General features: G+C 40.3%; 1 protein-coding gene across 1 annotated transcript in view; it reads right to left on the bottom strand.

Moving 5' to 3' along the window:
- Positions 1–24,890, bottom strand: part of ERCC6 (ERCC excision repair 6, chromatin remodeling factor) — a 77,216-nt gene that overhangs the window by 31,199 nt on the left and 21,127 nt on the right. Inside the window, exons 6-8 of the mRNA XM_056130423.1 lie at positions 15,410–15,538; positions 10,516–10,674; positions 3,995–4,130 (exon numbers count right to left, since the gene is read on the bottom strand). Of these exons, the coding sequence (XP_055986398.1) occupies positions 3,995–4,130; positions 10,516–10,674; positions 15,410–15,538 (424 nt within the window). The remainder of the gene's footprint in view (positions 1–3,994; positions 4,131–10,515; positions 10,675–15,409; positions 15,539–24,890) is intronic.

Consider the following 24,890-nt stretch of genomic DNA (forward strand, 5'->3'; position numbering starts at 1 on the left):
CATCTGTACCTATATGTTCATTGCAGCACTGTTCACAATAGCCCAAATCTGGAAACAACCCAAGTGCCCCAGAACAGATGACTGGTTAAAGAAACTTTGGTACATCTACACAATGGAATACTATGCAGCTGTCAGGAGAGATGAAGTCATGGACTTTGCTTATAAATGGATAGACATGGAGAGTATCATGCTAAGTGAAATGAGGCAGAAAGAGAGGGACAGAAATAGAAGGACTGCACTCATTTGTGGAGTATAAAACAACATAACATGAGGCGGAGACCTAAGGACAGTAGATACACAGCCTGAAACTTCTTAAAAAACATTCAAAGTGCTGAGGTTCAAATTCAGCACCATGTATGTGCTAAGTATAAGCTCTATACTTGAACTACTGCTCTGATCTCTATCTGATTTGTTTGACTGAAAACATTAATCAAAATATTCTTAATAAGGTGATAGTTGTACATTTGATAATTTCACATTGCACTACCACAGAGATCAGTGACAAAAGAATACAGGATCAAAAGGCGACCGAATGGGAAGCTAAAGAGCCATTTAGGGAAGAAGTATGACAGAAGTGCTCCATTCACAAACTGTTCGCTCCTTTGACACATAATCTCTCAATGGAAAAATCTTCAAAATTTTTATGTCATACCAACTGCCGAAAAAATCACTAGGAAAATAAAGGTAACCTACTTGAGTAAGCATAACAATCCTAGCATTCTTCTCTGTTTAAGTATTTCTGAAGAGAAATCTTCTGGATTTTCTAACTCTAAATGATACCCTATATAACAGAGTACCACCATTATATTTAGGCAACACGGTCAGTGGGCAGAGAAAGCTCTCCCATGAAAACAAAGTAATAGCAGTTGATAAAAACGGAAAAAAAATCAAACAGTAGCTGCTGGGTTAAGGTTCGGACCAGCACTGATGGAATATTTGAAATATGAAAATATGAATTAAAAACATTTTTATAAATGAACACTTTTTTTTTTTTTTTGCTTTTTGGGTCACACCCGGTGATGCACAGGAGTTACTACTGGTTCATGCACTCAGGAATTACTCCTGGCGGTGTTCGCGGGACCATATGGGATGCTGGGAATCGAATGTAGGTCGGCTACATGCAAGGCAACACCCTACCCACTATGCTATTGCTTCAGTCCCAATGAACACATTTTTAAGTCAACAGGTAGGAACGTGTGCAGCTGGGGCCAAGATCTGTGCATGCAGATACTAAAGGAAGGAGCAGAAGGATCAAATGCCACATCAGTGCTTGAATCTAGAAGCCAGAATTCTGATCTAGGAAGTCTCATGAACAAGGCCTGTGCAAAAGGTTAGCACATTCCCCATATATCATAATCACAATGAACAAATGGATATTAACATTAACAAACCATTTTTAAGTCAAGAGTATCATTTGAAAGATGCAAAGGAGTAACTCTAGAAATTGGAGATGTTTTTAATAAAAAAGGAACAGTAGAAAAACAGAAGAAAAACACAAGTGTATGGCTTATCCTCAAAAGTTCAATGAGAAACTCGAAGTTATCAGTAAACCATAAAATACTGAAAAAAATTATGAGCAGTAATAAGCACACGTTCACACAAAACTTCAGAAGATACAATCATTGCAAACAAAAGTAAATCATATGTTATGAAAAGTTTTGCTCTACAAACAAGTTAAAGAAGAAAGTCTTAGTGACAGATGACAGACACGCTGGTCAACTGACCAGGTGAGGTCTGTTTCCATTACTGAGTAAACAAGTTTCATTTATAGGACATTACTTCTGCAGTTTTAACACAGAGGGAATATAGCTAAGTCAGGATTCAGGTGAAGGTGTAAAATATGAACTTTACTAGTCCAAAGGATGAAGAGGAACATATTTTTTAAAAGTTTCTAACTGGCCTAGAGAACTGAGTTTACCACAGTCAGGGGACAGGAGGTGAAGGCCGGGAGAAGAACACTCTGGCAGAGGGTGTGGTAATGTTGTATGCATGAAATCCTATCATTAATAGTATCATAAATCATAGTACCTAGGGGCTGGAGTGATAGTACAGCAGGTAGGGCATTTGCCTTGCATGCGCCCAACCCGGGTTCAATTCCCAGCATCCCATATGGTACCCTGAGCACCGCCAGGAGTAATTCCTGAGTTCAGAGCCAGGAGTAACCCCTGTGCATTGCTGGGCATGACCCAAAAAGAAAAAAAAAAATCACAGTACCTAAATTTTTTTTAATTTAATTTTCAAAAAGAAAGAAAAATGTTTTAAAGATAAACATTAAGTAATGAATATTACTACAGGACTTATAATACCAAACATTAAAAGCTGTGAGCAAGGAGTCAGAGTGGTATTACAAGGTAAGGTGCTGGCCTTCCATGTGGCCAACTTGAGTTTGATCTTTGGTACCCTGTATGCTCCCCTGAAATCTGCCAGAAGTGATCCCTGAGTGCAGAGCCAGGATTATGCCCTGAACATTGCTGGGTGTGGCCCAAAAACAAACAAATTAAAAAAACATAACAATGAAAGAGCTAAACAAAAGTGAAAAAAATTTTTGGCAAACTGGCAAGATAGTTTCAATTTATTTAAACTACAAAGACAATCTAAATATAGTATGTAATCCACGCTGCTAAATTTTTTTTTAAAAAAGTCTTTTTTGCTTTCTTTTAATCATAGTCTTTATTCTAAATTGTTATATTTTCCATTTATCATTTAAAATTGAAGACAAAATCAACAGGTTTCAAGAGCCAGTGAAAATAAGATTCTACTTCACCACATCAGAGCTACAAATTAAAGATACTCCTGATTCATCTCTATCCAAAGTTCACTTACTCCTGATCACAGACAAGAGGGCTATGTGGAGGAGAATGGGTACAGACAAAGCGGGGACCTAGAATGTAGAGGCTTGTGTGGGTCAAACTTAGCGGGGCCAACATGCAACACCTCTTTTAGTTAGTTCTGCTTGCTTGGTGTCACAGGGACATTCATAAAGAGTTTCAAAGACCCAAGAAAGAATTCACAAACCACCATTCCTATCAGTAAGATAATCTGCAAACCTACAATAAAAGAAAAATAAAAGCCCATTATTAAATAATAAATAATTATCTATTTAGCAAATGTTTGTAGGCACTTGAAATATAAATCTGAGGGAGACACAGTCCCTAATCCATAGGAACTTCCAGTCTACCTGGTGAGGGAGAGAATAGAAAACAGTAGAATACTCTGCTACCCATAGAATTCTGGATAAATCTGCTTTTTGATTGTGTAGCTAAACCGACCACGAAGGAAGAGAAAATACAGCTTTCAAAACAGTGATATGGTTTTACTATGATCAAGAACAAAAAGCTACTCAACTAAAAGCAACAACTGAAATTGTAAAATTCTCTAATTACCAGGTTATTCTTTGCTCATCAAAAACAAGTTTTAGAAGCATTTTAACAAATGCTCCTACCAATTAAGATAATATTTTGTACCCACTTTCTTGAAACTCGTTAGAGTCATCACTGGCCTAAATTCACCTGTTAAATGTGATATAGGCCCTCCTGACTACTCACACTCATATTCACAATATGAGTGTGTGCCTAGCTGTTTGCAAAAGAACACACTTAAAATCAGATTATCTGACTGATAAAGCTGCGTGCATAACTACCTGGAAAATACAGAGCCCTGAATTAAATCATTAAATCTAAGTTTAAGTCAGAGATTCCCAAAATTATTTGCCTACCATCCTGCTTTCAGGAAAAAATCACTCAGTGCTCCCCTGAAAATCCACCTTCTTTAAACTGACAAGCAGAAAGGAGGCTAATCGAGGTTACCAGCACCTCCCCACCCCATATCATCCCATCACCTCCCTAGTTTGAAATTTGAAAAACACTGATTTACATGCATGAAAATGAAACGCTGGAATAATCATTTGAGACACACATAAAGAGAAAATAAATGTGTAAAATGGAGAATATTAAAACAAAACAAGTAAACAGGTACTGAAGAGTCATCACGTTACCTTTTTGTGGGTATAGGAGCCCGTTTCATGTAGAATTGCCACTCTGAAAGGAGGCCACCATGTGTGAAATTCCTTTACCCACTGATGCATCACCGTAGTCGGACAGACTATTATAGTGGGACCCAACCCCTCGAACCTGCATCCAAAACATCCAAGAAGAAAACACAACCATGAATCACAGCACATGAATGAGCAACTGTCAAAAAACATAAAAAAAGAAACAAAACACCAACCATCAAAAAAGAAAATACTAGCTAACAAAATACATTGCAATTTTCCTTGAGGGAAAAGTCATAGGTTAGTTAAAACCCAGTAAGCAAAATATCTACCATCCCAATCATCAATTAGGAGATGCAGACATTTAAAGAAAAAACTAAAAAACAGCACCAATATCAAAGTAGGAGAAAATGAAACGAAAGAAAGAAAAATAAATATTTGGCACTTCTCTTCCACTGCAAAGGCAGTGTGTGTGTGTGTGTGTGTGTGTGTGTGTGTGTGTGTGTGTGTGTATCTCCTTAGCCTGAATTAACTTAGAGTAGCATAAATTTGTCCAAAGTTTCATAGTCTTATACTAAGAGTTTCACCCACAGAATTTCAAGGATCTTACAGCCCAGAAAGTAAGCAGTAGAGAAATGAAGATTAGTAGGCTTAAGGAGACAAGCATACTAATGAGAGAGAACCATTCTCAAAAGTTAGATTTCCGATTGCCACGGCCTGCTTTCACTACCTGATCCTCTATGCAACACAAGAGAATCGATCTTGGGAACAAATCAAAATACCTGAGCTCCCAATAGTGTCACTAATGACTGGACTGTGTGATCATTTCAGTCACCTCTATGTTTCCAGGGGTATCATGCATTTTGTGAACATTCAGCAGAATTTGGTCACGTGTGACTTACTTGCAGTTAAAATTATCCTTATACATTGTACACCACAGGTGCCTGCCTGAGTCTGCACTATCTGTCCTCCTTCTCTCCTGTAACAGTAGAACCAGCACCCATTTTCTTGTGTGATCAATCTCTTTACCTGGGCTTGTATGCCCAGATCCCCACTACGTCTACCCTCCCTTTATCTGGTGACTTCATCTTAAGTTTTGCTAGGAGTTGGGTGCCGAACATACCCATGATGAAAGCCTAGCAAAAGTAAAATCATGGAAAGAAATGTCTGTCTTCAAGCCTGGAATCAAACTTAGATCACAAGAGGCAACTGGAAGCCAACACGAACTGAGAACACTGGAGACCCACATGCTCTCTCCCTGATTCTGGAGCAGTCACTGGTACTTTCAAATTCTCGTTCTCTCCTTCCCCTTTCTCTTCCTGCCCAACAAGGATGCTGAATAACTGAAGCTAGAAGCCCATGTCCCCTGTCTCTGTGTCATCTCATTAAGTCTCAGAGTTCCATACGCATGATACCAACTCTAGGTCTCCAGCTCAGACTTCTTTTCCTGGTCAGTTCCCAAGTACAAAATGCCTGGATGCTCATTTACACGGGGCTGCTCCCATAACACCCTGGCCCCACCTTGCCCTCCTCTCAGGCTTCCCAAGGAAATGGGAAAAACCTGTTTTCCCCTGGTACTCAAATTGGGAATCCAGACTTTATTCTTGGTTGCCCATCACGTGTTCTCCATCATATTTAAACTCACGTTCCATATCCTATCTACATCCTAGGTCCCTCTTAGTCACTCTGTGCCTCGATCCACAGTGCTGATGCTTTCTTTAGTTCTGGCCAATATCATCCCTTATCTGGTTACTATACTTATAGCTCAACCAATTCATAAAAACAAAACCTGAATGCCTCATCCCTTTGCTTGAAGGCCTCTGACTGTTTTCCTACTGTTCTTGACAGTTGAAGGACCTTCACCTAACCCTAGAGATACGAGGATCTAACCTCTGATCATCTGTCTCTCCAGATCACTGTTCCCACATCATCACTTGCCCCTACACTTTGGCATTCCACCCACTGCATGCAGTTTCTGCAAAGGGCATATTCCTCTGATCTCCCAATCTCCTAGCCTCCATCTCTTCCCTTCCCTTTTTCTTTCCCAGGGGAGTGGGGGCACTGCTTGGGAGTCTGGGGTCACTCCTGGCTAAGCAGGGCAAGGAAGACCTGACCATTCAGTGTCCAGGTCTGGTGGGTCACCTGCTGGGTCACCAGGATCACACTTAGTGGTGACAGACATCAAACTCAGGGTCCTGAGCAGCAAGGTATGTGATCAAGTCCTTTAAGCTATCTCCCCAGCTTCTATCTGGACCCTTTTCATCCTCTTATCCTGGTGACCATCTCTGTATTTCAGTCCTTGCTTTTCGTTTAGAGCTTTCCCGGACCGTTTGTTCAAGATGGTTTAAGCACTTTTCTTGATGCTTCCATACTAGTTAAGAGCCCACGTAAACTTTCATAATATTAACAATATATTACCCTTGTTTAAGTGCAGACTATATTCTTTGTTGAGCAGCTTGGGTCCACCATGTTAAGGTAGAAAGAAATTATATTTAGATGCTAAAAGAGATTACTTCTGAGCTCCTACTCAGATTGTGGATGATTTTTATTTTCTTGCCATAGCTCAATAAAGGACCTTGAATGCAAAAAAAAATCTTAAAAATTAAGTACAATAAATCATAGTGCTCAAAATACTTTTAAAAACTCTGTACAACTTGAAAATAACTTTAATTCTAAAAATAAAACCTCAGTTATCCTTCTACTCCACTGTTAGAAAATGCCTCCTCCCACTTTTAAATCCTCTCCCTGACCAGCTACAATCACACCCCACAATCTACTCCTCGGAATGGTTCAGGCTGTATCTCCTGGACACCTTCTTCGAACACCCCTCACTTTGTGTATCTCTCTAAGGGCATCTCCTGGGCAGGGACCCTCCAAATTGTGTGAGGTGAGTCGGACTCTGCCTTGGCCCTTTTCGTTACAATATTCCTCTCTAAAAGGATTAAATGCACCATCTTCTTTATATCCTACCAGGAGAATAAGGGAGAATTCCCATTAATATGCACTTAGCAGGGATTAGGAAATAACCAATCAAAACTGTCAAAATGTTTAAAAACAACTCACTTCCAAAAAAAGCAAAAATACATATGTAACCACTTTACAATTAGCATGTTTTTTTCTCTTTATAACCACGAGCTTTCTGTAAAGGGCTAACGTGTCATATTCATACTTTGTCACTTAAGACAAATATTATATTCTGGTTGAACATCTATCTGGCATTATTATGCCTTTAATTTCTGCCATTCTCTATCTATTAGAAAACTGTGGAAGGTTTCATGCTAAGTGGAAGTCAAGGAGCAGGCCTGAACTGTTCCTCAACCACAGAAGGGGCAATCTAATCCATTAACAGTCACATCAACAGAACCACCCACTTCCAACCTCAATACTGGTGAGCTGAGCACAAGAAAAGGCTAAATGTACTGCAGTGATTAGCATCAATTACCAAACCAGCTACCATCCCTTTCATCTTTGATTATCATTGACTAGCTAATGAATTTAAGATAAGCCAATAGTTTCATGGTCAAATATTTCAACCTGCAAGAGAGAAATGTAATACTCACACCCTAGAATTAATCAGGAAATACAAAGTCAAACATATAGCCATTAAAAGTTTGTGTCATTTTCATTTTCAAAGCAACTTTATTTGTAATGAGGTACTAATCCTAAATGATATCCAAGACCATCGAAGTATCGATTGATGTCTGAAAAGGTAAATAATTTATTTCTCTCCAAAAAAAAAAAAAAAATCCAGGGGGTCTATCAAAAGATAACTGCAACACTTAAAAAAAAAAAAGTAAGTGGGACTGTAGAGATAGTACAGTAGAATGGGTAGGGTGTTGGCTTTGCACACAGCCGATATGGGTTCAATCCCTAGCAGTTCATATGGTCCCCCAAGCACCACCAGTAGTAATTTCTGAGTGCAGAGTCAGGAGTAACCCCTGAGCATCAGCAAATGTGGCCCCAAAACTGAAAAAAAAAAAATTTTTTTTTTTTTAAGTAGGAGGTTGGAGCAATAGTACAGTTTGTCGGGCTCTGGCCTTGCACACAGCCAATTCAGGTTTAATCCCTGACCGCAGAGCCAGGAGTAAGGCCTGAGCACTGCCAGGTGTGACGCCAAAACAAAACAAAACAACAACAACCCAAAATAAATTAATACGCAAATAATAAGTTTAAACTTAAAAACATTTTTAAAGTAGTACATGTATTAGGAACTAAGAATGTGTCATGTGGTCCTTCATCAGCGACAAGTAATAAGGTTCTCCGTCTTTTCAAAATAAACGTACATATAAAACATATTTAAAAATTTTAAAAATTCACCATAAAGTTCCTTCTTGGAATTCCAGAGACCCTGAACAATCCTAGAAATTGTGACACTAATACTCTCTACGATACTGCCTACAAGAATTCAGGGGAAGTAAACAGAGCAGGTAAAGCAAGCTCACACGTCACTTGAACTCATGGGTCGACCATTTTTCTCTAGGTGCTAAACGGAAAGGAGTTCTCCAAGTTCACTTAGGTTTCGAAGAACATGTTAGAAAATTGTTAGGAAAATGTTACATAAGTTTCTCAGGCACCTTCAAGGGGAAGGGCCTGAACACACCTCTATTCACAGAGAGACCAGTTATTTGGCTAATATATAACCACATTCTGGGAAGCCACTTCACCAATACTATTTAAATAAAGACGATCCGGGCTATCGTCCAACATGCCACACTATTTCATTATGGAAAAGAGGATATGAGCATTGATAGTTAATTGATTACAGCTGCTCCTCATTATTAGCCCTGCCTTCACTCCTGGTAGGATTGTCACCACTCGAGAGAGCATGTTTTAATTTTTAGATCAAAACTACACTGCAGGGATGATTTTAGGTTTCGTAGGCCTAGAAAATTAGACTCCACACCAGTTTCATGATAATAGGAATGGAAGGGAAGAAAAGAGATGGGAAATAAGAAAATCCCAGAAATCATTTAAAGAAAGAAAGACAGTGCTAGAAGCCATCTGGGGCAGCTTGGGGCATTCTAGTTATCAAAAAAAACCCAAGCTGAGCTGTGGAGACCATGCCAACAAAAGACCTATTTAGAAAAGGTAAAACAGTTTAAATGCTAAACTAATAACAAGCAAAGTAAAGGAAATTCTAAAAGCTCCTTTTCAGCTTTGACTTTTCCTTCGCATTGCAATCTTCTCAAATTTTAGAAAAAATGTAATAAAATTCTGCTATCTGAAGAAAACCTGATACATACTTTTTAAGTAACAAAGTATTTAATATTTTTAAATAGCCAATTGTTTTGCCCATCTTACATTTATTATATATTTCTAAAATATTCTAAAACTTCAAACACCGATCATGACAAGTATAGGTCTGCTAAACAAGAATAAGGAATAAATGCAAACACTAATCTCTGGAGATTAAAGAAAAGTTATTTACTCAGTAGTTTGTACCTGGCTTTCTCTAAAACATTTCTCAGCTGATGAAGCTTAGTGTGGACTTCCCATCCACTGACATTACTTTAAAGGTGCCTCCAAATCATATCTACTGAGTGCCTGAGATATCAGATAGAAATATTCGGTAAATACCTTGTTACCCAACAGAGAAACCTATTAGAATCAAAGAAAATTCTTGGAATATCTGGTTCAAGATTAACTATCCCACATGATCTACTAAGTATTAGTTTTACTAATACTGATTAACAAACCCAATTAACAGCTTAAAGCTCACTTTATTTCAAGATGAAAATATTATAGTCCTACCACACTGACCACGTCTGAACACCCTGAAATGTTTATTCTTTCAAAATACCGAAGTTTCAAGGTTAACTTAAAATTCTGAGTGAGAATAAAGAGGAGACTCTAAAGATAGTTTTATATCATTTTTAGATACCTATTTAGGCTTTGGCCTCAAAGTTCACATAAAATCCTTAAAGACTGGGGGGGGGGGGGGGTAGAAAGTATAGAGAGCAGACAAGACAGTTCACTTAAAAATAAATGCTGTCTAAAAACACTACCATGCATACTGAATAGAAAAGAAATTCAGGAGAACGGCTTCTCCAAAGCTCCAACTTTCCCCATGAATAGACTTGGTACTTACTGTAATGCTCACCTGGTCTCCTGCCAAAACAAATATTTTAATGTAAAATTTAATAAATGGAACTAACGATATTATGTCTAATCTAAAATTCCATATTGTGTAAACTATTGATATTAACATAATTGAGTTTGTAAACAATCCATTTGTAGAAGCTAACCTTAGACATTGTATTGACCCAAAATATCTAGTGGGGCTCATCTGCAAAATGAAGCATCAATGCCTGGAATTCATTAAAAGTGTTACATGTTTAATTTCTCCTGCCCTACAGCTCCATTGTCTCGTAAAAATTTTCCTTTGATGTCCCCCACTAAAAGAATTAAAGGAATATTGTAATTGAAATGTCATCAATAATTCACAAGACCCTCCTCCACAGCAATACATCTGATGAAATATTAATTGAGCTCCACAGACTGACAGTCTGCAGAGGCGCACTTGCCTGTAATTTGAACCACGAGTCCTGATCTTGCTGTAGCTCAGACCTGCCAAGAAGGCAATTATCTGGATGGTCTTGCCCAATCCCATTTCGTCTCCCAGAATTCCTCCTGCCTGCTGGCAGTGCAATTCCCACAGCCACCTAACACCTGTCTGCTGGTACCTACGACAACAAACACCAACAAGAAAAAGAAAATGGCAAATGGTGGATAATACAGATCATAACAGAAAGCACTTATGAATTAATCAGTTAGCTAGGTTCTAGTACCAGTCAGAGAAACATGCCGGATGTGTGTTTTACATGAGTATTATATTTATAAAGTCATACATTTTTGATCACCTAGGCAGAAAAATCACAAATTTTTCTTTACAGAACATTAACACATTTCTAATTAGGCTGATATATGGGATAATTAGAGACTATTTAATCTCTCTTTTTAACATTAGAAATAGCGTGGTTAAAAAAAGAAATAGCGTGGTAAATAAGCATAAACTTATCTTTCATTCAATATCTTTGAGAAAAAATATTTTAAGTGAAGTTACAATTTTTTCTATAAGAAAATAAAATTTGCTTTCCAATCGAAGCAGTATTCAAGAAAACAAGAGAACACCATAATTTATAGCATATACTATTGAAATATCAGTTGGCAATCATGTTATTTTTATAGGAAATATTAAACTTTATGGCCATAAATAAATCTGAGGAATAAGGCTGCTTGCAAAATTAGTATATAACAGATGATCCAGTCAAATTACAAACAGAAGCAAAAAAGAACAATTTAAAGACCAACAAAATCTGTGTATTATTTTAATGCAGAATTCAAGTCAGTAACTATTACAGATTTTAAGAAAAGATTAGAGGGATCAGAAATTTAGTTAATGTGTATGTGTGGCCAAACACAGTAACAACTTTTATTCCTCTCTTAAAAAAAAAAAAAAAGAGAATACTCCATCAATGGCACACCTAATCTATAATCTAGAAATAAAGTTAAAACAACGAATTTTTTTAGCACTTTTTGAGTGAAAAAGTTAACATTGTGGACAGGAGGGAAAAAGTAATAAAATCTAAGCAAAATAACACTTGGATTTAACCAGAATGGAAGCTAGAGAACTAAAGAGCTCTCTACTTCCAAACGAAAGTACTTATGCTACTGTTCTGCCACCCCAAATTTTACTTTTTTGGTACACAGTTGCTACCTAACATCTCACTGTGGACTTCTGTTCTTGTTGAACCAGCTCTACTTCAGATTCTCTAAGCAAAAACGTTTCCCCCAGTATTCTGCACACCCATTCCGAAACTCTGACTCTAGCTATTGTCATTCTTATAAATCAAGAAGGGAAAACAATACAGGAAAATGCTGCTGCTTATCGTATTTGCTAATTATAATATACACAATGAATAGACACCCTAGAGAAGAGGATTAAAAATCAAAACACAATGAAGTCTAGTGTATGTATACAATGATTTAATTTGGGAAGAAAAACAAGTTTTCTTACCATTCAGTATGTAATGGGAGAATAATGGTAACCACTGAAGGAGCCCTCAACTGGGGAGGCACTGGGCCATGTGACTGAGATGCAGCTCACAAACACCCTTGTATGGAGATAATCAGCCCATTTTAAAGTTCGGAAATGAAGGCACAGAGGCAAATAACTTCCAGCAAAGCATGCCAAAAGTGAGACTGTTGGGGGAAAAATTAAAAGCCAGAAATAAAATGCAGAAATTCTCAATACCCTCAGCCAGCAGTACTCGAGAGGGTTTGGAACAAGGATACTCTGCTCCCTCGGGGACTTCTGGCAATACATACGGGTTTGAGTTGTGCCACTGAGAAAATACAATTGTCACTGAGAAGGTAAAGGTCAGAGACACGGCTCAATATGAACAATGCACAGGACAGTCCCTACAACAAACAAAAATATTGTTTGGCCCAAAATGTCCATTGTGCTGAGGATGGGAACCCTCGTTATTCTAAAGAGAGCTTTATACTATACTCATCTCAGCTGCAGAAAACAATATAGGCCAGAAAGCCCTCAAAAAATCTGCTATACATTCTGCATGTAACAGAATCACTAAACTCTAGTCAACTGACCTCCTTTTACTGAGGTAGAGAGCAGTTAACGAACCAGCTGCTCTGGGCAGACCAGGGTCCCAAACCTCACGGCTATCATTCCAACCTACCATTACGCTACATAGCCTCTGTCCAATATGGGCCCAACACTTCTCTTTGTTTCAAGCCAATCAACCTGAAGTGGGAGGAAGCATGGAGAGGAGCAATGGGAAATCATAAAGGGACCAAGAAATGGTGCTCAGTCTGGGATCCCAGAGGGAGTTTGGGAAGGGAGTTAGGACACTTGGATTCGGTGACCCAGGAGTGGCGATTAATAGCTCCACATTTACATCCCCAGTGATGATCAAGCAGCACAGGATTGTATGTTTATAAGATGATTAAACCAAAGAAATGAAACACCAGAGGAAAAATATATACTAGACAGCCTGTTGGTCACAACACTGTGCAGACAACCCCCACTTCAACACTTCACAAAGATTGGCTAAAGGCAGTTCTTTCCTTCTATCAAAGGTCTCAAACTGCATATTGCGGGATGAAGACCCAAGAGTTTGGGATCTGGTTCTAAGCAGTGCCTCTAACTGACTTAAGTCTTAAGGCTGTAATTTTCTAACAATGAACACTGTGGGACAATGATATATTTTAAGTGAAAGCAGGTTACAGGATTCAGTTTTCAGAACCTTTGAAGAGCATATAAAAATTACTCTTCAGGGAAATTTAAAGATTTTTACAAACTATTGTACAATAGTAAATAAATTACAAATACTGCTTTCCCCATGAGACTGAAACATCACAAAATAACCACAGATAATTGGTAGATCTTGGCATGACCACACTAACCAAGATTGCATTTGCAAGTACGGCAAAAAGTAAGGTCAAAAGATTGAAGCTTGTCATTTGATTGCTAAATTATATAGATGAATGCATTTGCTGGGCAAACTTTCAAAACAGAATCTGAAACGTTAAACATGATCTTGCAGAAAACAGCACTTAAATGGATAATTGTATCTTCTGCCTCCCTTGTGTATAACTATGCCCTGTTAATTTAATTCCGCAGAGTGTGGTAATATATATAAAGACATATATATGTATGTCTGAAATTAAATTGGTCTGGCTAAAACTTAATCTTAACAGAAAAATGGAGCCATCAGTCCTACTAATATTTTTTGATACAACAGATGGAATTTTATATATTTAAAGTTGTGTTTTAAGCGATGAAAACAACAAAATGTGTAATTAAGATGAACTAAAACAAACATGTATTCACATTAACTACTATAGTAAATAATAATGAATACATTCACTGAGTCCTATATACTCTCGGTAAACAAAGTCTGGTTCTTGTAACTGGGAAACTTCTTTACTAGAAAAATTACACTTATACAAAAATGCACATTCAAGTTGACTCTTGAGGATATTTGCCAAATCACTTACTATGCATGTAGAAGTATCCTGTCTTTGTTAAATCAATTTAACCTATAATTTGGGTATTTACTTTTGCTAGCACAACACTATACTCTTTGGTCTATTCCTTAATAAGCAATCACTTTAGAGAAGATGAAAAGGGTCGCCTATAACATCTTTATTTACCTCCCCATTGTTAATTTCCAGTTTGGGGAAGTAATAAACTAAAAAGCCTCCTCTCTGGGCTATTAAATGATTTGTCAGCTGAAGTTACTAGAGAGTCAAGTTTGAACTTGTCCAGAGTTTTCCTGTTCAGTTATGGCAATCCAGTGAAGACTTTAAATAAAATTCCAGTCAAATCTTTAAGATTCAACTCTCCTGGATGTTCACTGGACTAAAGCAACTGATCCCCACTTTCTTTGTCCCGTCCCCTCTAGGGACAAAAAATAAATAAGTAAATAAAACTGTAAGTAAAGCTCTCTGGGAAGAAATGTTAAATGCATGCCATTTTCGTAGCAGAGATCTTGCAAAATTTGACGACGTGGCTAACAGCTGATTCTGTGAAAGTGATTAAATGTACACCACTGAAAAATAAGCTTACTTCCTACACTCAACTTACCAAGTCACGAGGCAAGAGATAGAAAGAAGCTACTTAATGCTTTAACTTCTCTTGTGCATTGAAGAAGACTTCCTAAAGTACCTTGTTAAGTAAAGCTCAAAAGAGATTCAAGTGAAAATGTGCCTTCGTGTTTACGAACATCGTGGGTGAAAACCTGGCCACACAGGCTTGAGGCAATGCACGTAACATTCTGAGAGTCCGGTCAGCTGGATGTGCTACATTTTACACATGAAACAGCCTCAAATAGCAACTTAATCCTAAAGGTGTGTGCCTGGATCTTCTCTTCTGACACAAGAACAACATCTACATAAAATATTTAGATGCACATTTGGTCAACTCAAAAGCGTTATACCCTTAGGTGCAGTATAAAACAACAAAAAATAATCCCAACAGTTTTTTCTTTCCACAGAGAAGTAAAAAGCCTCTCTCTAAATTGATTTTAATGTACAACTCCTGCTAAATTAATCTGGTTAAGGAAGAGGAGGTTCGGTCCCTTAAAATTACTAAGAACAAAAAAATAATTCGACATAGATGGCTTTTTAAAATGTGTTGCTTTTGGTCTGTTGAGACAGGTCTATATAGATTCATCAGTTTACAAACATACCCAAAGCACACTTTAGTCAATTTATTATCATCTAATTTTAATGAACAGCATGTGGCTAAAACTTCATTTGACGGTATCTGTATTTGCAATAAATTGCTGCAAGTACCTTAAGGGCCCACAGGTAACTACTGTGTAATTCTTAAAATATTCATTTGTACACAATGGCTTGATGACAGAGATAAAGGAAAGAACACATGGCACGTACTTAAAAAGCTTTTTGAACAGAAAACCTGGCATTTTAAAACCTTCATCAAATTCAGCATCACTTTCTTCAAAATCATCTTCAAGCTTCGGAGACTTCTCTTTGTCCTGCAGTCTCAGTTTATTCCATCTCCTACCACAGAAATAGAAATTATATTTCCATTATTTTGGTTACAGGACAGATTAAAATAAATAGTTCTGTAGAATGCAAAAGAAAACATACGGGTAAATTAGAATTGTCTTTTGGCTTTCTGGTGCCATCATATTACAAAACACTAATATCTTTAAAAAAAATTCTTTTCCTTCCTTCTCAATTCAATTCTTATTTGAGTTATTATAGCTGCTCTACAAATAATTTCTGTAAGGTCCCATTTCATTATCAAAACTGCTTGTTCCTCTTCTGGTATACCCTGAAGGAAAATTTCTCTGCTAGTTCCTAAGATATATGAACTTAATTCTAGAGAACAGTCAGTGGAAATTTCAATATAACTAAATATCTCCTAAATGGTAATATAACCCCAAAAAGTGGAGGGGGGAGGTCTTACTTAAAATTACTAGTTCTGGACTAAAAATTATAGTGATAACGAGAAACAACAAAGCATCTTCAACATAAATTCGAGGTCAAAATTGCTATATACTAGATTCACAGGTTGGTTATTTCATCATCAGGTGTCGATGATATCACAGGGGGTGTGGCCTGTGCGAAGTGATGAGGCTGAGTTTGATTCCTGACACCTCTCCATGTGCTGAGTACGATCCCTGCAGTGCTGCCTGTTTGTACTCCCATACAAAAATGTGTGCAACACCCAGCTGTCCCACCAACAGCAAGAGGGTAAAGGGAATGGGAAAAAAAAAACCCATATATATATATATATATATATATATATATACACACACACATATATATACACACACTTATGATACTTAGGAAATATATATATACACATATATACACTTATACTTAAAAAACTAAGTTCACAAAATAAATTTTAAGTCATAACTTTAGCGATATAATGCCTCTCCTCAACTAAGTAAGTGGACATTTGTATTCTGGAAGAATGTATAAGAGAAGAAATATCTGACAGTTTGAGCAAGCACCATAAACAGGAAGTATGACCCCTAGTTAACACACATGAGCACCGTAGTGACCTCCACCCCCACCCCTAGGCAAGCACCATGACTGTAACTCAGGTGCCTCAGCTAAGAGCGTGACCCCCGGCAACCACATGAGCAAGCAGCACAGCTAAAGGAGCGAAAACATCACGAGCAGATGTGCGACCTCCAGGCACCACAGCTGGCGACTGCAACATCAACACTGACGAAGAAGGAAAGCGGGAGGAGGTCATGAAAAACAAACAAGCAAATGTCGAAAGATCTGAAATTCTGGCAACAGCCAAGACCATGGGGAAGGAGCAGCCACTGAACAAGGTGAATTCTACTGTTATAACCATAATGGACACTGATAACAGAAGTGGAAAAAGAAATCAATTGCCTCGCATTCTATTCACTTGCAAAATAACAAGATTCGATCATGCCCAGCATTATCATCTACAACACTTTAAATTTCACTAAATGGTAAAAATGGAATAAAGCAGTAATACAAGAAAATGCTTTATGGCAATAAACTCATAGGAAGGGGATGCAAACAGCAACCCACGTAAGAAGGCATTTATCTGCTACTGATCATGCAAGAACAAGAAGGAACGTGTGTAGGAGGGAACACTCGAAGTCACTGGTTTCAGAAGTTGGGCATCGCAAGGTCATCAGCATTTTCCACACAGGAGACTCACATATTCGACCGAGCGTGCTGACAGGTGATGAAAAGACCTCCTGTCGACCCAGCCTGTCAACCTCCACACCGGGCAATTCCCCCCAGCATCACTCTGCACCCACAGAGTTCGGGTTTCCTCTCCCCGCTTCCTCCCACCCTCTTCAAACGCACAGGCCCATCAAGTCACCACAGAGCCATCCGGCACCCGGGAAACCGCATCCCTCCCAGGCCTGCCACTTCGCAAGGGAAGACGGAACAAGCCAAACATTTATACAGGCTGGCGAAAGAATGACTAAAGGTGGTGGGGAGAGATCGTTGTTGCCTGCAACCATTTATATCACTGTGAAGACAAATCGCCCCAGAAGAATCATAGACGCGTATTAAAGGCCGAAAACGCCAGGGTTCTCAAACCACAGGCGCATGCCGCTGGCTCGGGCTAAGAAACGCTTGCGCTCTCATCTACAAAGCAGCCGACCCCCAGTGGTCTGCCGGCAGAACAGATCTGCCCACCCAGCCAGCGGCCACTGAAGCAGAGCCGCTCCAAACGCAGGTGGGCGAGGAGTGGAACATGGCACAGGAGGGAAGGGGGGAGGCAGAGAGAGCCAGAGCCCTCCCTCCAGCCTGAGTCTGAAGAAAGGGGTCTCTCCCCTACTAGATGCATCACGGCTTTTCTAAGTTGCTCGCCGTCCAAATGCTGAACCTGAACCTGGCAGGAGAGAGATGTGTCCCGCCAGCAGACGCCGTAAAGGAAGGGCTTGTGCTGTGAATTAAACTAGTTTGGACATATGGAGTTAAGTACAAGCCAAAACACAAAAGTCAGACCCAGAGAGCCAAGCGAGTTAAACCCTCCATAAGGAACCTCTGAGTGTTCTCATCTGTGGGGGTGTGGGGGGTAGGGGTGGGGGAGACAGCAAATATGTTACTGGGTCAAGTTAGGGGAGGCCTAGCGAGGCATCAGTGCCAAGCACTCAATTGTTATACTATTAGGTATTGTCCTGTCTACTTCCCAAGAACCATACATAACCATACATAACATAGGTTCTAGAGCTCTGTTCACTTGCAGAGGAACAAACAGAGTTCTGGGGCAGTCCAACCTGCATGCAATGCTGAGGGGCGTTTCCATACTGGACAGAGCTGGCCAAACATGGCAAGTTTAAACAAAAGCTGTATTTGATCCCATGAATGCTCAGTAAGTGATCATAAATGGGACTACCAGGAAAAAGGATCACTACGTCTAGGGATATCTAGCCAACAACCTACTGGGGCATCTCATTTAAAATTCTAAACAGATATGAGCAACTGACTTAACAAAACTGCTATGAAGCATGGGGCCTCTTTTATATAAGAGTAACAAAAACGTAGATACAGAATGACTTAAAATTATTTGGGGGTGGTCAAAACTAAGAGGGGGGCCCAACACATCAGAGATTCCCCCAGATTTTAAATGGCCCCCTGTATCTTAATCCCGTCAATCGGTAAGCTGGAGATATGATCTGAAGAACAGAAGGAGGGAGTCAAGAACTCCACGTTTCAATGTCTTCTAATGCTTTGGTGGGGGGAAGAAAAGCAACTTGTTCCATGTTTTCTATCCTCTTGTTTGGGAAAAAAAAAAAATCCGCAAATGTCATAGTCACAGCTGCAACCACATAAAACCAAGTGGGCCTGGTGTTCGCCGGCACCGCTGCCAGCTCCTCGCACGGCTGCCATCCCCAGCCCGCCGTCAGCTCCGCTGGCAGCCACTTAGAAGGGAACGCGGCAATAAACATAAACTTCCCATCCCGAGCAGAGGCAGGGGGGAAGCGCGCCCTGGCTTCCCCACCCTCGTGCAGGAACGAGAACGGGGCCCAGGCTGCAGGGCCTGGGGCGAATCCTGCCTTAATGATCTGTCACGAGCAACTTGGACCCAGGGCCCAAGTGCCACGCCGCCACACGACATAACCAGGTCAACCGCAACGGGAACAATACTTCCGTCGGCGCTAGGCCGCTGGGCACTGTGGGAAGGAAACCCCAAGAGCACACCTGAGAGTGGATGCTGCATCTGCAACTTCTGTTGCAGAGGACAACTTCCAGAATTCCAAGGTCGCTCCCGAGAAGAGAGCAGAAGAGACACAGCTCGCTGCCACTGTGCTGTCCACAACCGTCATCTCCTGTTCTGCTGCTAAGTGTCCTTCCCATCCTTACCCCCACGCCCACACCAGATGGCCAGAGGAGCAAACCTGCCCTGTTCAGCCCAAATGAGCCCTCCTAACGTTCAGGTGCCAGCCTGAGTCCCTTGGGCACACTTGGTGCTCCTACTGGAATGTGTATCAAGTCTTAGCATCTTTCGAAGGCCCTTCCTCTGTCAAAGTGGGAGCCACTTTGGGGCAGACTGTCCTGGTCATTTCTACCTCCCTAGAGACTATTCTAGTGACCCACCTCTCACAGACAATGTAAACTGAATGAAGTGAATACAAGAATGAGCGAAAAGTTTACGACTGGGCTAGGGACAAAGGGAGGCATGGAACAAAGAGGCATGGCTTGAAAATGATGAATGATGAAACGAGCTGACACATGCCACAACAGATGAGAGAATCAAGAAGTCGTGGCATATATGCACAGTGAAATATTGCAATTCAGCCATAAGAAAAGATGGAGTCTTGTCACTTGTGACAACAGGGAAGGAAGCAGATGTGTCATGCCAAGTCAAGTCAGAAAGAAAAAGACAAGTACTGGCTGGTTTCACTCATATATGGATATAAAGAAACAAGGTGAAGGTATAGACAAACACAAAACCAACCCAAGACTAACCCTTGGGGGCTGTCCCTGGTACGGAGGTAACAGCAGAGGGGGACAGGGTACAACACATGGAGAGGAGTCCAAAGACTACTGGGGCTGTGATCTTTTTGTGGTGGATGTTATATGGTGATTTACTTATCAAGGTAAAGGTAAAGGTAAAGGCCCTCCCGTTGATCGTCGATTTGCTCGAGCGGGCCCAGTAACGTCTCCATTGGAGACTTTGTTGTTACTGTGTTTGGCATATCGAATACTCTCGGTAGCTTGCCAGGCTCTCCGAGTACTTATCAAGAGGGGTGAAAAGCACTTCTGAAACACAACGATATGAACCAACCAACGTTACCCCCCTAAACAACAAAAGATCAAAGTGGAAAACAGATTCACAAAGTATCCTGTTCCACTGCATGTACAGCTGACCTAAGACTGCTTTTCCTACCCCACAGCTATGAATTTACTGCACTATTCCTAGAGAGATTCACCACATTAGACGTTATAGGAAGCAGAAAACTGCTTTACTAATATATATATTTATATATGTATATATATGTATAAAGTATTGCCAAGAGACTAAACACAAAAATTAAAATTAAGTAATTTTAGCCAACTGCAGGATACATGTGCATTTAAAAAACTTACAAGTAATTGGGCCAGGGAGGTAGTACAGTGGATGAAGTGTTAGCCTTGCATGCAACTGACCCGACTTCAATTCCTAGCATCCCCTGTGGTCCCCTAAGCCCACCTGGAATGATCACTGAGCAAAGCTGAGTATGGCTCAGAAACAACAACGAATTACAGATGTCTAAACGCCTCTTGCAATCTGGCAGGCAGGAGTTCAATTCAATCTTCCCATCATCATGTTACATCATGTTAAAAATAAATCATTTGTCATTTATTATCAAGTCTATTATCAGAAACCACTACGGTCAGCACCCCTACACATCCAGGATGCAAGGAGTATGGAAACAAAGCCTTGCAGGGCTGGACAGAGGGATCAGGAATGCTGACCTTAGAGCAGATTGGACTGTAAGGAACCAAAGGCTCACCTGGACCCACCCAAACTCAGAGCCAATGAGCAAGCTAGGAAGACTCAAGAACTTCCCCTGGGTAGATGTCTAGTGCCCCCTAGTGTGCTTAGGAGAGAAGGAACTTTTTTTTTTTTGAGAAGGAACTTTTTATTTCTCCCCTAAATATTGGTTGATAAGGTACTTGATCAGATTCACGTATTAGATCACTAAATGGAACGTTAATCATACTAATAATAAATATGAAAAGTAGAAAAACATCAACAAGACTAAGTTTTTAACAGGTAATGATGTGGCTATGCATACTAACATCAATTGTTAAACTACCTGTTACTTGGGAAAGAGGCTGTCTTCTTTTTTTTTTAATTTTTATTAGTGAAACACCATTGGTACAGTTGTAGACTTACAAATTTTTGTGCTTGGGTTTCAATTATACAATGATCGAGTACCCATCCCTCCACCAGTGGGAGGCTGTCTTTTCATGTGCATCACCACTTACTGAGTGCCTGACCTATGCCAAAAAACTTTGATGTTTTTGTAATCTGCATAGGGATCTTTTTTTATTTTTTGTGGCTTTTTGGGTCACACCCCCAGTAATACTAAGGGGTTACTCCTGGCTCTGCACTCAGGAATTACTACTGGCAGTTCTCAGGGGATTAAATGGGATGCTGGGGATCGAACCCTGGTCGGCCTCATGCAAAGCAAATACCCTACCTGTTACACAATCTCTGCAGTCCCTGCGGAGGGCTTTTGAAGATGATGCTATGAAGCCCATCTTACAGGTGAGGAGACATCAAAGACCTCACAGCCACTGAGGATGACTGCCATTCTGATCGCATGCACTGTGATTTCTAATTTTTATCATGTACCACCTCCATTAGAATGTCTCCAAGGCTCACACCTTGCTTCAGAGACTCGGAAATAAGTCTCAAAAGAGATCAACTAGCCAAAAACATTTCTCAGATACCTGTTCCTGCCTGAGACCTCAAGAGTGATCTCGGGAGGGGGATGGGCCAGCTCCCGCCCTACCAAAGTCCGGGCAGCCGCACCCACACCCCAAAGCTGCCACCAAGCTTCTGGTTGGACTGCCCAATTAAATACTCTGGATTTTCTTGAGTGACATCTCCAAACTCTGCAACACTGACATCTGAGTTGGATGGGACATAACACAGATTGGATGGGACACTGGATGGGACATTGGATGGGACACCAGATTGAATGGGACACAACACAGAATCCAACCAATCCCAACTAATAGAAACATTGAGCTGGAGCAATAGTACAGCAGATAGGGCGTTTGCCTTGCACATGGCCGACCCGGGTTTGATTCCCAGCATCCCATATGGTTCCCCGAGCACCACAGGAGTAATTCCTGAGTGCAGAGCCAGGAGTAACCACTGAGCATCGCTGGGTGCTTGCAAAAAAGCAAACAAACAAATAACTTAATAGAAACATTAACACAGAAGCCTTAACTTGTAAGAACAGTTTAGTAAACTCTCAGATAAGGGCTTAAATATCTCCACGGTAAGATACAACGATTTTCACAAATTTTCTTCTATGGAAATGTTTTTTGATCATTCTATAACACGGCAGTAGGGAGTTTACCTTGTGCACGGCCAACCCAAAGACCCGAGTTCAATTCCTCTGCCCCTCTCAGAGAGCCCAGCAAGCTACCAAGAGTATCTCGACCGCACGGTAAAACCTGGCAAGCTACCCCTGACATATTCGATATGCCAAACACAGTAACAACAAGTCTCACAATGGAGATGCCTGGGACCGCTCAAGCAAATGGATGAACAATGGGAGGACAGTGACACTGACAGTAACTGTTAGCCATTTAGTGGTAACAAGCGACATAAAATAAATTACTGTGGGCTTACTATGGGGGCAGTCTTGAGGGGTCGTAGGGGAAAATGGAGACAATGGTGTAGGGAAGGTGACAATGGTGGTGAGACTGGTGTTGGAATATTGAATGCCTGGGACAAAACATCACGAACAACTTGGTATGCCACTGTGTTTAAATAAAGTGGGGAAAAGACGGCGGGAAAAGTGTCTCCTAGCTCTGGGTCCTCCACACATGAAGATTATCTATACATCCAAACTAAACATATAATTTTTAAATTTAGAGTCAGGAAAAAAATTCTAAGTAACAGAACAGCAGTTGGGCTGAGCACACTTGTTTTTAAGTATCTTATATTTTATATGCATTAATCCCTTCCCCACAGAGCAAGTAAAGCCTCACTCTTCACTAGATACCCACCGAGTTTTTTCACATAAAAATCTGCTAAGCAAGGCAGAGAGATTTTTTTAAGACAGCCTGGAAGGCGGCTGCCTTGCACATGACCGACCCGGGTTCAATTCCTGGCATCCCAGGAGGTCGGTCCCCCAAGCATCACCAGGAGTAACTGATAAGAATCACTGGGTGTAGCCCCACCCCACCCCACATTTTAATTTTTAATTAAAAAAAAAAAACAGTTAAGCAGTTAACTCCAGATAATTCTGAAATTCAAAACTGATCTCACTCTGTCTTCGTGTGTACAACGTCAGGGCCACCAAGCCTAAGAAGGGCTGCGTGGTACGACCACGAGGGGAAAGCCACACAGCGCATGTTAAATCACCTCAATAAAGAGAGACAGCGCGAGTTCCGGGTCATTCTCCACTTATTGCAATATCCATGAAAGAAATTCTACAAGAGAAGCACAATGAGTACAATTTGATTTTTTTAAAAACATATTCAAGGCACCAAGCTGGGTATTTAATACAGTTTGCATTTCTGTAGTGCGATCGGTTTTCTTTTTTTTTAATTCAGACAGCTAAGAATCCCTAACAGATTAGTCTAATTTGCTAAATTGAGATACTCAGTGTTTTACTTTTCTTATCTGCCTTTTTATGGTCTATCTGGGTGGACTTAATTGGCACATCTGAGCAGATGAAATACCCTCAGTTAGGAGTCCAGATCTCACAGAGTAAATTAAGACTGATGCAGACAATTATACACTGGAGCTGAGAAGGAGAGGTGTGTGTGCGGGGCACAAAGCGGAATCAGTCTTCATTTGTGTCTTGGCTTCGTCACTTAAACGAAGCCAAGACGCTAAGAAGACTCCTTAAGGGAGGAACTTTTTCTTCTCTCTTTAAAATACAGATTCCTGGAAGAAAGAAAAATAAAAAGCATAGGTTTAATTTCTGAGAAAGAAATGAAACTCTCTGGAAACGACCAATAAGAATGATTTTCAACTGATTACAGTTAGGTAACAATTTAGGCTTCTGGACCAAATCAAGACTAAACTTTCATTAAATTCAGATTTGGAGGGATCAAGAGGATTTAGTGCTTAAAAAAAGATAGAGGGAAAAAAAAAAAAAAGATAGAGGGTTGGAGCAACAGTACATAGGGTAGAGTGTTTGCCCTGCACTTGGCCAACTTGGAGTCAATCCCCGGCATCCCTGAGCACCACCAGAAGTAATTCCTGAGTGCAGAGCCCAGAGTATCTCCTGAATATTGCCGGGTGGCACTGTAGCATTGTCCTCCTGTTGATTCATCAATTTGCTCGAGCGGGCACCAGTAACGTCTCCATTGTGAGACTTGTTGTTACTATTTTTGGCATATCAACTACACCACAGGTAGCTTGCCAGGCTTGGCTGTGCGGGCGGGATACTCTCAGTAGCTTGCCAGGCTCTCCGAGAGGGGCGGAGAAATAGAACCCGGGTCTGCTGTGTGCAAGGCAAACGCCCTACCAGCTGTGCTATCATTCCAGCCTGGTTATGGCCCCAAAACAAAATCCCCCAAGAAAATGTAATTTTTAAAAAATTAAATACAATTTTAAAAAGGTTTAAGTAAAATTAAAATCTACGTGGTAATTTTGCCTTTACCTAAACAGAGCCTAAAGGTGCTCAATTCCCACCCAGCTGGAAGATAAATCGGG

Source organism: Sorex fumeus, unplaced genomic scaffold (assembly GCF_029834395.1).
Source record: "Sorex fumeus unplaced genomic scaffold, SorFum_2.1 ptg000078l, whole genome shotgun sequence".
NCBI classification, from domain to species: domain Eukaryota; kingdom Metazoa; phylum Chordata; class Mammalia; order Eulipotyphla; family Soricidae; genus Sorex; species Sorex fumeus.